Source organism: Acomys minous (genome assembly GCF_964271855.1).
Source record: "Acomys minous genome assembly, chromosome: 2".
Taxonomy (NCBI): Eukaryota; Metazoa; Chordata; class Mammalia; order Rodentia; family Muridae; genus Acomys; species Acomys minous.
This window is the reverse complement of record NC_140484.1, coordinates 51,079,404-51,093,211: the sequence shown is the minus strand read 5'-3', so window position 1 is coordinate 51,093,211 and position 13,808 is coordinate 51,079,404. Positions and strand designations below refer to the sequence as shown.

The window sequence follows — 13,808 nt, the reverse complement described above, 5'->3', positions numbered from 1 at the left end:
GGGGCTGGTGATTGTGCACCCCGTCATATCTGGCTTGAGTTGATTTCTCGGATGTTGCACATACAGATGTGGTTCACCATGCTCCGAGGCACAAGCCAGACTCAAGCACAACTGCACACTCGCTCCTTGTCTGTGTCCACCTGTGGCTTCAAATGTCCTCCCAGGACTGGCGTGGCGATGCCCTGGGTGGCATCATAACCTGTGTTGCTCAGTTTATCAGCTAACCTTAGCAACTGTCCTCCTGTTCCTCTTAAGGAAGGTGTGTTCTCTCCAAATTGACAATCTTCTGATAAGACCCAAGGCCACAGCCTGAGCCCTGATAATTATCAAACCTGTCTATCTCTTCTGCTGGACTTTGCTTCCCCAGGGCCTGTCCCAGAGCTGTATAAGTGAAGGTAAAAGCATAGGAGTGGGTAAAGACCGATGGGGGAGGGGTGCGTGGGAGTAAGTAGTCAAGTGAGAGGATGGAAGGGGCACGGGGATGCAGGCGAGGGAGATGTGGAAGGGGGTACGGTGGGGGGGGGCAGATGAGATGAATGAGGACAGAGCGTGGTGGTGCAGCCTTTAAGGGGGAGAGGCTGACAGGTGTCTGTCTGTGAGTTTGAAACTACTCTGATCTAGAGGGCTACACAGTAAGATCCTGTCTTTGAAAAGAAAGGCTGATAGGTCCTTTCCGCGTCGGGGATGGAGAACCTTGCTTTGCCTGGGCGATGCGGGCTTCCTGGCTTAGGTTCTACAACAGGCTACCCCTTCAGGCGTCTCAACTGTTGTCATTCTGACCTGGGACTAGTGGATGGGGTGCTTTATTTTTATTTTTTCTCGAGACAGGGTTTCTCTGTGTTGCCCTGGCCTCACTCCATAGACCAGGTTGGCATCAAACTCAGGGAGCACCACCACCACTGAGGTGTCTATTTAACATACCAAAGCAGACTTGCCCCTCCCCCCTCCCCCCTCCCCCCCCCCCATCATCCCTCAGTCCCTACCTAAGCTTTCCAGGCCAGGGGCTGGCCTTCTCCCCCAGAGGCTCTTCACTATATATTTGGTTCCCTCCCTCTCTCCTCTCTCCTTTCTATGCATTTGCTTCCTCTCCTGCCTGAGAGCTGCCCCCAATAAGCCTGCTTTTCAGTACTTTAATTTGAGGCCAGGCAGGCGTGTGGCGCGCGCCTTTAATCCCAGCACTCGGGAGGCAGAGGCAGGTGGATCGCTGTGAGTTTGAGGCCAGCCTGGTCTACAAAACGAGTCCAGGACAGCCAAGCTACACAGAGAAACCCTGTCTCAAAAAACAAAAAAAAAAACAAAAAAAACAAAACAAAAACAAAAGAAGAAGAAGAAGAAGAAGAAGAAGAAGAAGAAGAAGAAGAAGAAAAAGAAGAAGAAAAAACCCAAAACAAAACAACAAAATAATTTGGCTTGAATTGGCTTGTTTCGTTGGTGGAGAAACCTATCACTTTCTCCTCCCACCAACTGGAACTTCGGAGGGGCAGAAACAGACCAAGTTGCCAGCCTTTCGCTTTTCCCTTTACCTCCGTGCCCTAACCCTGCACTGAGCATCTCTACAGGTGGCGTGGAGACAGCAGCAAGCTTTCGTCAGAAGGCCTTTATCACCATCAATTTCTAGCAAAGAAAGTGGCCTCTGAGAGGCTTAAGTGTGTTGTCTAACGTCACACACAGCCTACCTAGCAGAATGACATCATTTGAACTTTAAAAAAATAAAAAAAAAATCTGCTTACGACGGCAAAGGTACCAGTACCGAACAACCTCAGCGAGGACACAGGACATAACGGTGCTCACAGTGGGGCAGTCTGCACAGCCGTGTATGGACTCAGGGTCCTGACCCCCCAGGATCCTGGTTCCTTGAGAAGGCACTTTCAAGTGAATAATGCAAAACGGGGTCCAAGTGTCAACTCCAGGTCGGCACTGCAGGTCCCTGGCTCTTCATCACAGGGGCAAAAGAACAGCACCACCCTTGAATAATGGTTAACCAGACACCTCATATATAAGAAAGCCCGACTAGGGCTGCTGGGCTGTTTCCACAGGATGCACTGGGCAAAAATACTGGGAGTGGGCATTGGGGCTGCGGCCCTCCTGGGGCTAGGGATCATCCTGGGCCACTTCGCCATCCCTAAAGCCCCCAGTACCTCAGTCTCCCAGGACCTGGATATGGCAATCCTTGGCTCTGTAATGGAACAGCTGGATGCCGGCAGGATCCGAGAGAACCTTCGGTGAGAAGTGGGTCCCTCCAAACAAAGCCCCGTTAGCCAGAGGCCTCCCCTGACGCACCCCACCCTCCCCTGGCCACCCTGCAGAGAACTCTCCAAGGAACCGCATGTGGCTACTAGCCCTCGGGATGAGGCCCTGGTGCAGCTGCTGCTGGAGCGCTGGAAAGATACGGCGACTGGCCTGGATGCAGCCAAGACTTTTGAGTATAAGGTCCTGCTCTCCTTCCCCAGCGCCGAGCAGCCTAACACGGTGGAAGTCGGTGAGGTCCTGCCCAGGAGTGCTGGGGTGGGGAGGGCTGCTGCTGGGCAGGGTGCTGACTCTACCTTCTCGCACAGTGGGCCCCAATGGAACGTCCTTGCACTCCTTCAGACCCTTCGAGAAGAATCTGACTGGGGAGCAGGGGGGGCCCAATGTGTTGCAACCTTACGCTGCCTACGCTCCCCCTGGGACCCCACAGGTGAGCTGGGAACCACCACTGCCATATTCTAGATCTCCTTGCTCCCCTGCTTTCTCGCTCTGAGCAGAGCCCCAAACCCCCTCCGCTGATCTTACACATGCTGGTATTACCATCCTCCATCAGTCAGTCAGTCAACAACACACTAGTTAGTGGTCCTTGCCCAAAACCTTGTACAGGATACCCAGACAGAGAAGATAACCATCTTTGGGGGTACGTAAAGCTTTACGTAAGGAGGAGACAGAACCAAAATTCTCGTTGCTGCTACTCTATCTGTGTACCCCTTTGTACCTGCCTTTGGCCAAGCCTGGCTCTACAGGACTCTCCTTTTGGGATTAGGGACTCCTCGTCTATGCCAACCAGGGCTCGGAAGAGGACTACAAGGCACTAGAGGCTCAGGGCATCAACCTCAACGGCACCATCGCCCTGACTCGATATGGGGGCGTGGGGCGTGGAGCCAAGGTGAGTGGTATCCATCATGTGGGGATCTGGGTGGAGAAGGGCCAGGGATGGACAGGAAAACAGGAGGAAGAGGGCAGACAGGAAGCAATGCTGGGAGTGGAAAGATGCGGAGCTGTGAGCTTATGTTTGTCGTGCTGCCGGGACCAACGGGAGAGGCAAGAACCAAAAGTTTTATTTATTTATTTATTTATTTATTTGAGACAGGGTTCCCCCCTCCCTCTCTGCAGGGTGGGCAGGGGAGGCCTCTGGCTAACAGGGGTTTGTTTGGGTGAACCCACTTCTCATTGGACATAATTATATCCCTGGCTGTCTTAAAACTCACTATGTAGACCAGAGATCCACCTGACTCTGTCTCCCGAGTGCTAGGATTAAAGGTGTGCCTCCTCCACCCCACCCCACCCCCATTGGCAATTTTTTTTTTTTTGTCTTGGAAAGAAAGAAAAGAAAAGAAAAACCAAACTGGGCTGAAGAGGTTAGTGGTTAAGAGCACTGCCTGCTCTTCCAGAGGTCCTGAGTTCAATTCCCAGTCCCAATATGGTGACTCATAAACATCTGTAATGAGATCTGTTGCCCTCTTCTGTAGATAAAGCACTCATATACAATAAATAAAATAAATAAATCTTAAAAGAAAAAAAACACCCCAGAACAACTGGCATTTCCTCCCCAGCCAGGAGATTTTACAGTGAAAAGGGAGGAGAGCCAGGCAGGCAGTCCTGCTGGAGCTCAGTGGGGCCCGCCCTCTGCTAAGGGAGCCAGCCATGCTCCTGAGACTTGCAATGTTTGTGTCTCTCTCCTTTCATCCGTTGTACTGTCTACTCATTCTTTGGGTACTGAGCTCAGGCCCTGAGTCTAGTTAGTGTCTGTTGACACCAACTTTGTATTCTGGGGCCTAGGGTTAACTAAAGCAAACAGCCCATTAGTGATGTGTCCCATAGGCCCCTTTCTGCAATACAGAGGATCCTGGGGCTCAATGGATGGCCAGCCAGTCTAGCTGAATTGGGGAGCTTGAGGTTTCAGGGAGAGAGAGAGTCTCTCTCAAAAAATAAGGTGGGGGCTGGAGAGATGGCTCAGAGGTTAAGTTCTTCCAAAGGTCCTGAACAATTCCCAGCAACCACATGATGGCTCACAACCATCTACAATGAAATCTGCTGCCCTCTTCTGGCCTGTAGACAGAACACTGTATACTAAATAAATAAATCTTAAAAAAAAAAAAAAGGTGGAAGTGGAACACACCTTTAATCCCTGATGGGGGTGGGGGTGGGGGGAGGGCCAGAGGCAGAAAGGTCTCTGTGAGTTCTAAGCCAACCAGGTCTACACAGGGTTTTCCAGGTCAGGTGTGGTGACTCATGCCTTTAATCCCTGACTGGAGCCTCTGTGTGACTTTGAGACTAACTGGTCTACATGGAGAGCTCCAAGCCAACCAGGGCTACAAAGCAAAAGCAGCAACCCAAATAAACAAACAAAAAATAAGGTGAAAAGTGAGCAGGGCTTGGTGGCGCATACCTTTGATCCCAGCAATCAGAGGCAGAGGCAGGTGAATCACTGTGTATTTGAGACCAGCCTGGTCTACAATTCAAGTCCAGAACAGCCAAGGCTACAGAGAGAAACCCTGTCTCAAAAAATAAATTAAGATAAATAATAACACCCCCTCAAAAAAGACTAAGTATGGTGGTCCATGCCTTTATTTATTTATTTGTATGTACATTGGTGCCTTAACTACATGTATTTTTCTTTTCTGTATTTTGAAACAGGGGTTTTCTGTGTAACAGCCCTGGCTGTCCTAAAACTCACTTTCTAACTGGGCAGTGGTGGCGCACGCCTTTAATCTCAGCACTCGGGAGGCAGAGGCAGGCAGATCGCTATGAATTTGAGGCCAGTCTCGTCTACAAAGTGAATCCAGGACAGCCAAGTCTACACAGAGAGGCCCTATCTCGAAAAACCAAACCAAGCCAAAACAAAATAGAAAAAAGCAAAAAACCAAAAACAAAAAACTCACTTTGTAGACCAGGCTGTTCTGGAACTTACAGAGATCTGAGTGCTGCAATTAAAGGTGTGGGTCATCGGGGCTGGAGGGATGGCTCAGCATTTGAGAACACCGGCTGTCCAGTTCCCAGCACCCACACGACAGCTCACAACTGTCTGTAGCTCCTGTCACACGCGGCCTCCTCTGCCTTCTACAGGCCATCAATGCTGCCAAACACGGAGTGGCGGGAGTGCTGGTGTACACGGACCCCGGTGATATCAACGACGGGAAGAGCCTGCCCAATGAAACCTTTCCCAACTCCTGGGGCCTGCCTCCCTCTGGTGTGGAGCGAGGCTCCTACAAAACATATTTTGGGGACCCTCTGACTCCCTACCTTCCAGCCCACCCCTCTTCTTTCCGCCTGGATCTTCACAACATCCCTGGATTTTCCCCAATTCCCGCCCAGCCTATAGGCTTTGAGGATGCGAAAGACCTGCTCTGGTGAGCTTATACCCAGGCCGTCCTGATCCCTGACACCTGCAGATGTCAAAGTTACCCTCACAGGCACTGTCTCCTCCCCAGTAACCTGGATGGACCGTCTGCCCCAACCTCCTGGCAGGGAGCATTGGGCTGTGACTACAAGATGGGGCCGGGCTTCAAACAGGGCGGCAGCTTCCCCACAGCCAGGTGAGGCGGGGCTTCTCCCTGCGCCACAACTCCCTTCTTCCCTTGAGACCCTCTCCCCTGACTTTCCCTCTTTCCTCTTCAAGGCGGTCTCCCGGCCCTCTCTACAATGGCTTAGTCCTTGGGGGACTCTTACTAAAAGGACCATGACCCACCAGACCCCATGGGGTCTCCATGCCCCTCCTACCCACTTCCTGCAGCAGCCACCCCCTCCCTCCTCTGAACATGCTCCAGCTCCTGGGCAGTGCGCTCTGACCACTATCAGCTTCCCCATCTGAGCACCTCTGCCCCTGGCTACCAGGTGTCCCCTCTTCCCAAGGCAAGGAGGCTTCCAACAAAAAGAGGGGCAGCTTTGCTTACTGCCTTCCTTGGTCCTACTGGGCAAGTGACTGATGGGGTCACCTTCCTTCTCTTAGCCTCACTTTCGAACCCTCAATCAGATAGACTTGCCTTAAAAAGCACGGCAGCCTATGGGCAGAGCCTGGGCAGACAATGTTCACAGCCTGCATTGAATTTGACAGGGAGCTTAAATTCTAATCCTATCCTTCAATCCACCCCTAGTGAGGTGAAAGTGAGTGTCCACAACAGTCTGGAGCTGAGAAATTCCTCCAATGTCCTGGGCATCATCCAGGGGGCTGTGGAGCCTGGTGAGCCACTCCCCTTCACGTCTCCCTGGGCCCTGCCCCGGTTGCAGCCCACCTTGGCCTGCCTGTCTCTGCTGTCCCCTTCCCTGCTCCTCTGACTCTGGTCCTCCCTTTAGATCGTTACGTGATCTACGGAAACCATCGCGACAGCTGGGTACATGGGGCAGTGGACCCCAGCAGTGGCACTGCTGTCCTCCTGGAGATCTCTCGAGTCCTGGGGACCTTGCTAAAGAAAGGTGAGGCCATCCTCTCTCCTGCTGTTTCCTCCGCCTCCAGGCCTCACTTGAGTCAGGCCATGAACCCTAGAGGCATAAGTCCCTGGGTACCAGTCCCTGGTCTTGGGAGCCTCAGGGATCAAGGAGCAAATTGCTGATTTATGCAGCCATCCCCAGGAGCCTATTCTGTGTCCTGGGAGAGTCTAGCCACACAGGCCTTAACATGGTCTGCCCAGGCTTTGCCCGTAGGCTGCCATGTTTTTGAAGGAAAGTCTATCTGATCTGGTGACGTTCCAGCACTGGACCCTCAGGGGAGGGAGTGCTGGATCCTCAGGTCGGACAGGGGTCATAGCTAGGGAGGAAGCTGAGTGGCCAGGGACAGTCAGGGTGAGGAGAGGAGAGGGCAGGATGGAGGCTGAGGGCACCTGTCTCTGGGTCGGAAAAGACCCTTGTGAGATGAGCTGGAGGCTGTTAGCAGTGACAGGAGGTCAAGCAGATGTGGCCAAAACCACCTGAGGAGAGCAAGTGGTGAGCTGGGAGTGACAGGTAGATCCTGGAGGTGTGTGGCCAGCCAGTCTAGCCTACTTGGATGAGTACCAGGCCATGGAGACCTCATCTCAAAAAAGCAGATGGCTACCTGGGCATAATTTATCTTTCCCTCATACATTTATTATAATTGATCTCTCAAGGAGCAGAATCTAAACGATGGATTCTTCTGTAGATTGTCAGCAATCATAAATGGTATAGAGATGTGGGCCTTCTGGAAACAAGAAAGAGAAACAACAACAAAAACAGTAGCTATAAAACCCATTGGTGGAAGCCGGGCGTGGTGGCGCACGCCTTTAATCCCAGCACTCGGGAGGGAGAGGCAGGCGGATCCCTGTGAGTTCGAGGCCAGCCTGGTCTACAAAGTAAGTCCAGGACAGTGAAGACTACACAGAGAAACCCTGTCTTGAAAAAGCCAAAAAAAAAAAAAAAAAATTGGTGGGTGGGGGGAGCTGGGCGTGGTGGCACACACCTTTGATCCCAGCACTTGGGAGGCAGAGGTAGGCCCTTTTCTGTGAGCTCAAGGCCAGCCTGAGGGTGACCTACGGGACAGCCAGGGCTACACAGAGAAACTCTGTCTCAAAAAACCAAAGCCCAAAACAGAACAAAAACCCAACCTTTGGACTGTACCCACACTGCACTGGCAGGCAGGCAGGACAGCCTTGGAGACCTGATGCAGGGCCACATAGTGTGTGTTTCCTTCGTGTCCTTTTGTCCGTAGCAGCTCCTCAGCTGCCCTTTATCTTTCAAGATGCTGGCATTTGTTGCATTTCCCTCAGTTTGGGTTAGCCTGATTACGATCAAGCTATACATTTATGGCAAGAAAAAGTGTGGTGATTCATAGCCACAACCAAGTAACCATGCTATATTTAAAGTGTTTCCTCCCCCCCTTCTGCCAAAAGGCGAGTGTTAGGTGTGATGGGCTTATATCTGTAACTCAGCTCTCTTGAGGCCAGGACAACGGGAGTACCCTCAGTTCAAAGCCAGCCTGGTCTACACAGTGAGTTTCAGACCAGCCAGGGCCACGGAAGACCCCATTTTAATGAGTAAATAAATAAGTGAATAAGTGAGGGCTAGGTTTGTAGGTTAGTTGGTAAACTGCTGGCCTAGCATGCAGGAGGCCCTGGGTTTGATCCCATCACTTGGCAATGGGTTCAGGAGAATCAAAGTTCAAGGTCATCCTCAGCTACATAGTGAATTTGAGGCCGAAAGGTGCGATCCCACATTGTAGCACATGTCTGTGATCTCAGCACTGGGGAGGCAGAGGCAGGGGGAGGATGAGTTTAAAACCAGTCTGTGCTACACAGGTAGTTCTGAACGATACGGCACAACCTTGTTTCAGAAACCAACAAAGTAAGACCCAAACAATAATCCAGTTGCAGCCAGAGGTGGCAATAAGTCAGGGAGCACGAGGAGCTGAGGAGACATGGAGTTGATGGAATGGCAAGATTCAGAGTCTCAGTGGTGTGGCTGGGGACTGTGGGCAGGTAGCCTGGAGATGGAAGCCAGGCTGCAGGCTGCTGCAGCAGGCAGGGTGGGGCCCCCGGAGCCTATGATGCCTGGATTTAAACGTGGCTCTGCTGGCGACTGGCTATGACCTTGGGCAAGTCATTTAACGTCTCAGTGCCTCCAATTCTTCAACTGTGAAATGGAGAGATACTTCCCGCCCCTCATTTTCTATGTGTATGGGTGGGTGTATGCATGCTTCTGTGTCTATGCACCATGTGCATGCAGTACCCGCAGAGGCCAGAAGAGGGTGCTGCATCCCTTGGAACTGGAGGTTGGAAGCCTCCATGTGGGTACTTGGAAAAGAACCTGGGTCCTCTGGAAGAGCGGCCAATGCTCTTAACTACTGAGCCATTTCAAACAAACAAACAAACAAACAAACAGACAGACAAACAAACAGACAACAAATAAACAAAAATAATTGAGCCATTTCACTAGCCTCGCCCTGGAAAGATACTGTTGTAGGGGTTGATTTGGGACAAAACTATTGGGTGAATATCAGTGTATTACCAACAAATGTTTCCTGGGATGTTTGGAAACTGAGGGTAGAGGTTCAGATTTCCTTAAAGCAGGTCTACTGTGGACCAGAGAGGAAGCAGGGCATTCTGGCACACCCCCTGACCCAGGGAGTCTCAGGGGACGATTGGGAGGTTAGAAAGAGGACCACCTCCTGGAAGGCTGGGAGAAGGGTCTCAGGTGGTGAGGACTTTTCTAGCTCCTCCCTCCCTTCAGTGTCCTCAGCCTACTCCCTAAGTCACCCTGGGTCAGAGGATCCTGCCCGATGACTCCTTATGCCTTCTTTCCAGGCACCTGGCGACCCCGCAGATCCATTATATTCGCCAGCTGGGGGGCAGAGGAGTTCGGGCTCATCGGCTCTACAGAATACACAGAGGTGGGTGAGCCCCACAAAGTGGGTAGGAGTCCTTGATGGGGCAGCGTGGACTGAGATCTCTGCCCCGCGCCCCACCCCCACCCCGCGCTCCGCGCCCCTCGCGCTCCCCGGCCCCTCTCTCTGCACAGGAGTTCCTCAGCAAGCTGCAGGAGCGCACCATAGCCTACATCAATGTGGACATCTCCGTGTTCGGTATGGGAGGCTTGCAGCTGGGAGTGGGCTGGGAAAGGAAGCGGCTGGGTCTGAACAGGCCTCCTTGCTTCCTTCCACAGCCAACGCTACCCTCCGGGCACAGGGGACGCCCCCAGTACAAAGCGTGATCTTCGCTGCTACCAAAGAGGTGCAAGGGGGTATGGTGGGGTTGTGTCAGGTAGGGTGGGCAGGACCGGGGCCCACGGATCTCAGTTGATCTAGAGACTGAGGTCTGGTGGAGACCCCATCTGCTTGTTGAGGCCTGAGCCGTCGCATGTCCCTCTCTGCACCAGATCAGTGCACCAGGTCCCAGCGGCCTCAGTATCTATGACAACTGGATCCGACATACTAACCGCAGTAGTCCAGTGTACGGCCTGGTCCCCAGGTGAGCCCAGAAACAAGACAGGCAGGGGGAGCACGAGCCCAGCATGTCTACCCAGCACCTGGCAACAGTGTCCTCTTCCCTCCTCTAGCCTGGGTACGCTGGGAGCAGGCAGCGACTATGCCGCATTCATCCACTTCCTGGGCATCTCTTCCATGGATCTTGCCTACACCTATGACCGGGTGAGCAGCCTCCTCCGCCCCCCCCCCCCCCCCCAGTTCTGCTGCAGCAGCTCTCAGGGGAAGATCTAGTCCAGACCGGATCAGAGTCATTCACCAAGCAGCTGTCAGCTGTGTGTGTCTTGGTTTTGTTTCCTGTTGCTGTGAGAAAACACCCAGACAAAAGCAGCTTTTAGCACAAGCCCAGGTACCCAGCCCAGGATAGCAGGGCAATCACAGTGGCTGGAGCTCCAGAGACCTGATTACATCACATTCACAGTTAAGAGCAGAAAGGACCGAGTACCAGCACCGCTCATTGCTACTGCGCAGTTCAAGCTCTTCATCCTCCGCCCAGGGAAAGGTGCTACCCACAGGATGGTCCTTGAAAGGAAACGTATGGGCTCAGGACCCCCAGACTAAATTTTCAGTGCAAAGATTTGTCCCAGAGCAACGGAGGGTGGGGAATAAGAGACAAAGATAGGCCGGGCGTGATGGCGCACGCCTTTAATCCCAGCACTCCGGAGGCAGAGGCAGGCAGATCGCTGTGAGTTTGAGGCCAGCCTGGTCTACAAAGTGAGTCCAGGATAGTCAAGGCTACACAGAGAAACCCTGTCTCGAACCCCCCCCCCCCCAAAAGAGACAAAGACAGGAGACAGAGGAAGAGGGAGAAGGGGGAGGGAAAAGGGAACAAGGGAGGGGAGGCATTTGTCCCAGACATAGGAAAATAGTTTATAAAAGTAAAGGGGGGAAACTCTGTGTTAGGATACCTCGGTGTTTAGTTTTAGTTGGGTGTGTTAATTAGGTGAGCCAAAGGGGGCTTCTTTTTTTGTTGTTGTTGTTGTTTATTTATTTATTTTTTTGAGACAGGGTTTCTCTGTGTAGTCTTGGCTGTCCTGGACTTGCTTTGTAGACCAGACTGGCCTCGAACTCACAGCAATCCGCCTGCCTCTGCCTCCTGAGTGCTGGGATTAAAGGCATCCGCTACCATGCCTGACTCCAAAGGGGTCTTCTGACAGCTGGACTACAATACTTTGCTAGCTGGACCTTGGAAGTCAGCCATATGGGGAAGTGGCCAAATAAGGGAAGGGACCTTGGTGGCTAGCTTTAGAAATGGAATCAGGGTTTTTTTTTTTTTTAGCAAGGCAGAGGGAATGGGAAGAAAGGCAAAGCCTGCCAGAGCTATGCTTGCCACACTCAAGGTGGCCGGAGTCCCCTCAGACCTCCCACCTCAAGGAATGCAATCAACGCTCACAGACATTCGCACAGACTGTCCTGACTCAGCCAATCCCTTACTGAGACTCTTCCCCAGGTGATTCTAGATGGTATCAGGTTGACAATTAAAACCAAAACTGTTAACACCGGGCAACACAGGCCCACTTTCTTAGGCTCTGTGAGCATGTTTCCGCTCCTCAGATACTTCTGTTGGTTGGATGGACTTGCAGACGCTCCATCTTAAGCATTCTACAATGCTCTGTCATGTCATGTTATGCCTCATTCTGGAGGAAGAAGACTGCTGTCAATCTGTTATAGGATGGCAGTGACTAAGCAGAATTGAATTTGAGACATTTGTGTGTGTATCAGCACTAATGAAGAAATGTTAGGAGCCAGGCGCAGTGGTACATGCCTTTAATCCCACCCAGCATTCAGGGAGGCAGTGGCAGACAGATCTCTGTGAGTTCGAGGCCAGCCTGGTCATCTACAGAGTAAATTCCAGGACAGCCAGGGAGGGCTACACAGAGAAACCCAGTCTCAAAAAACAAAAAACAAACAAAAAGAGGACTTGTACATTGTTGTGGGAATTGAGTCGGGAGCTGGCAGCTGCAGTTCATCTGGCCTGCACTTGAGTGGGTGCTCTAAAGCCCTTTCCCCCTGGCTATGCTGCCCCGTGGGTGGTGGAGCTGGGCTTCCCATATCTGACTCCAAAGCCCCAGGCTTCTCCCCCTTTCTATTTGGGGTATACTAGGCAGGTTAGTCCCCGAGCCCCGTTCCTCCTCTGGAACATCTTAGATGTGATGACTGAGGAGGCTGTGCTTACACAGCTCAGTGTGGCTCACTGTGGGTACCCAGATTCCCCACCCCAAGCCTAACCCCTCTTTCTTATACCTCCAGAGCAAGACCTCAGCCAGGATCTACCCTACCTACCACACGGCTTTCGACACGTTTCATTACGTTGAGAAGTTTCTGGACCCCGGTGAGGAGGGGACAGGGATGGGGCATTCTGAAGCTGACAGAAGAATGGGCTAAGAGTTAGCCCTGGCCTTGTGTCCTCTCCATAGGTTTCACCAGCCACCAAGCTGTGGCACGGACTGCTGGGAACGTGCTTCTCCGCCTCAGCGACAGCCTCTTTTTGCCCCTCAATGTCAGTGACTATACTGAGACACTACAGAGTTTCCTGCAGGCTGCCCAAGGGGAACTCAGCACCCTGTTAGAGCACCATAACATCAGCCTGGGTATGCATATTCCAACATGGACGCTTGGGGAGCCCTGGACCTCCAGGCTCTAAGGCAGATGTTCCCCACCCAGGGCCCCTGGTGAACGCAGTGAAGACGTTTGAGTTAGCAGCTGCAGCTTTGGGCCAGCGCATCTTGACACTGCAGAAGAGCAGCAGCCCAGAGTGAGCATGGCCAGTGGGCAGGTCTGGGAGAGGGGCATGCACCAAGCTAGCAGCTGGACTGCTGGTGACCCACATGCCCTCCAGCCCCCTGCAGGTGCGGATGGTCAACGACCAGCTGATGCTCCTGGAGCGGGCATTCCTGAACCCGAGGGCTTTCCCGGAGGAGCGGTCCTATAGGTGAGCCTGTGCCGCCGCTCCTGGGAGGTGGGGTGGAGCAAAGGCCTCCCACCCAAAGAGGTTTCCTGCCTCGCTGTGCGATGGACAGCACTGAGGGCAGGGAGTGAGGCCCACCCCACACTGCTGTAAGCCCTTGCTTTTAGAGACCAGACAGGAGTTTTTATGTTTGCCTATGGACAGTGCTGAATTCCAGACCACCTCTCTGACCCTCAGCTTGTCATTTCTCCTCAGCCACGTGCTCTGGGCACCCAAGACAGGCCCTGTGGCCACGTTCCCAGGCCTGGCCAATGCTTATGCTAAGGCCCAGAACAGCTCTGGATCTGAAGCTTGGGCAGAAGTACACAGGCAGCTTAGCATCGTGGTAACGGCCCTGGAGGGTGCAGCAGCCACCCTGGAGCCTGTGGCTAACCTCTGACCCTAGTCCTGTCCCGTGGGCTGCTTCTTCATCTTGCACCTCTCTCACCTGTTCTCTGGGACATATCCCAGTCCTTTCTGAAGCCAGGAGTAGATACAACCAGGAAACAACTCTCAAGCTTTTGAGGTAACAGCGGGTGGTGTCTGCAGTCGAGGACACCCGCTCATGGTTGTGGCTGAAACTTGGGCCTAAAGTAGAGTGTAGAGGCCCCTGCTTAACCTGCTTTCCTTGTCTCCTGCTCCGTCTCCCCCCCTTAACCCTCAAATAAACAAAGTCTAACAAGC

General features: G+C 52.8%; 1 protein-coding gene across 1 annotated transcript; it reads left to right on the top strand.

Annotated features, from left to right (window-relative positions):
• The first annotated feature begins 2,000 nt into the window (after positions 1 to 2,000).
• NAALADL1 (N-acetylated alpha-linked acidic dipeptidase like 1) lies at positions 2,001 to 13,807 on the top strand. Its single transcript, XM_084760565.1, has 18 exons — positions 2,001 to 2,222; positions 2,307 to 2,479; positions 2,556 to 2,677; positions 3,014 to 3,136; positions 5,317 to 5,600; positions 5,682 to 5,786; positions 6,345 to 6,430; positions 6,544 to 6,663; positions 9,501 to 9,586; positions 9,715 to 9,778; positions 9,859 to 9,926; positions 10,072 to 10,163; positions 10,252 to 10,342; positions 12,428 to 12,509; positions 12,595 to 12,768; positions 12,842 to 12,932; positions 13,017 to 13,109; positions 13,341 to 13,807. Exons 1-18 carry the CDS (start codon positions 2,038 to 2,040, stop codon positions 13,522 to 13,524), a joined length of 2,223 nt encoding a protein of 740 aa, XP_084616691.1. The 5' UTR covers positions 2,001 to 2,037; the 3' UTR covers positions 13,525 to 13,807.
• Position 13,808: the final 1 nt, after the last annotated feature.

Bases quoted from the DNA above. Each gene is read 5' to 3' on its own strand.
- NAALADL1 (XM_084760565.1), top strand. From the start codon at position 2,038: ATGCACTGGGCAAAAATACTGGGAGTGGGCATTGGGGCTGCGGCCCTC. The intron at 9,927-10,071 runs GTGCAAGGGGGT...TCTCTGCACCAG, and splicing joins TCTTCGCTGCTACCAAAGAG to ATCAGTGCACCAGGTCCCAG. The intron at 12,510-12,594 runs GTGAGGAGGGGA...TCCTCTCCATAG, and splicing joins TGAGAAGTTTCTGGACCCCG to GTTTCACCAGCCACCAAGCT.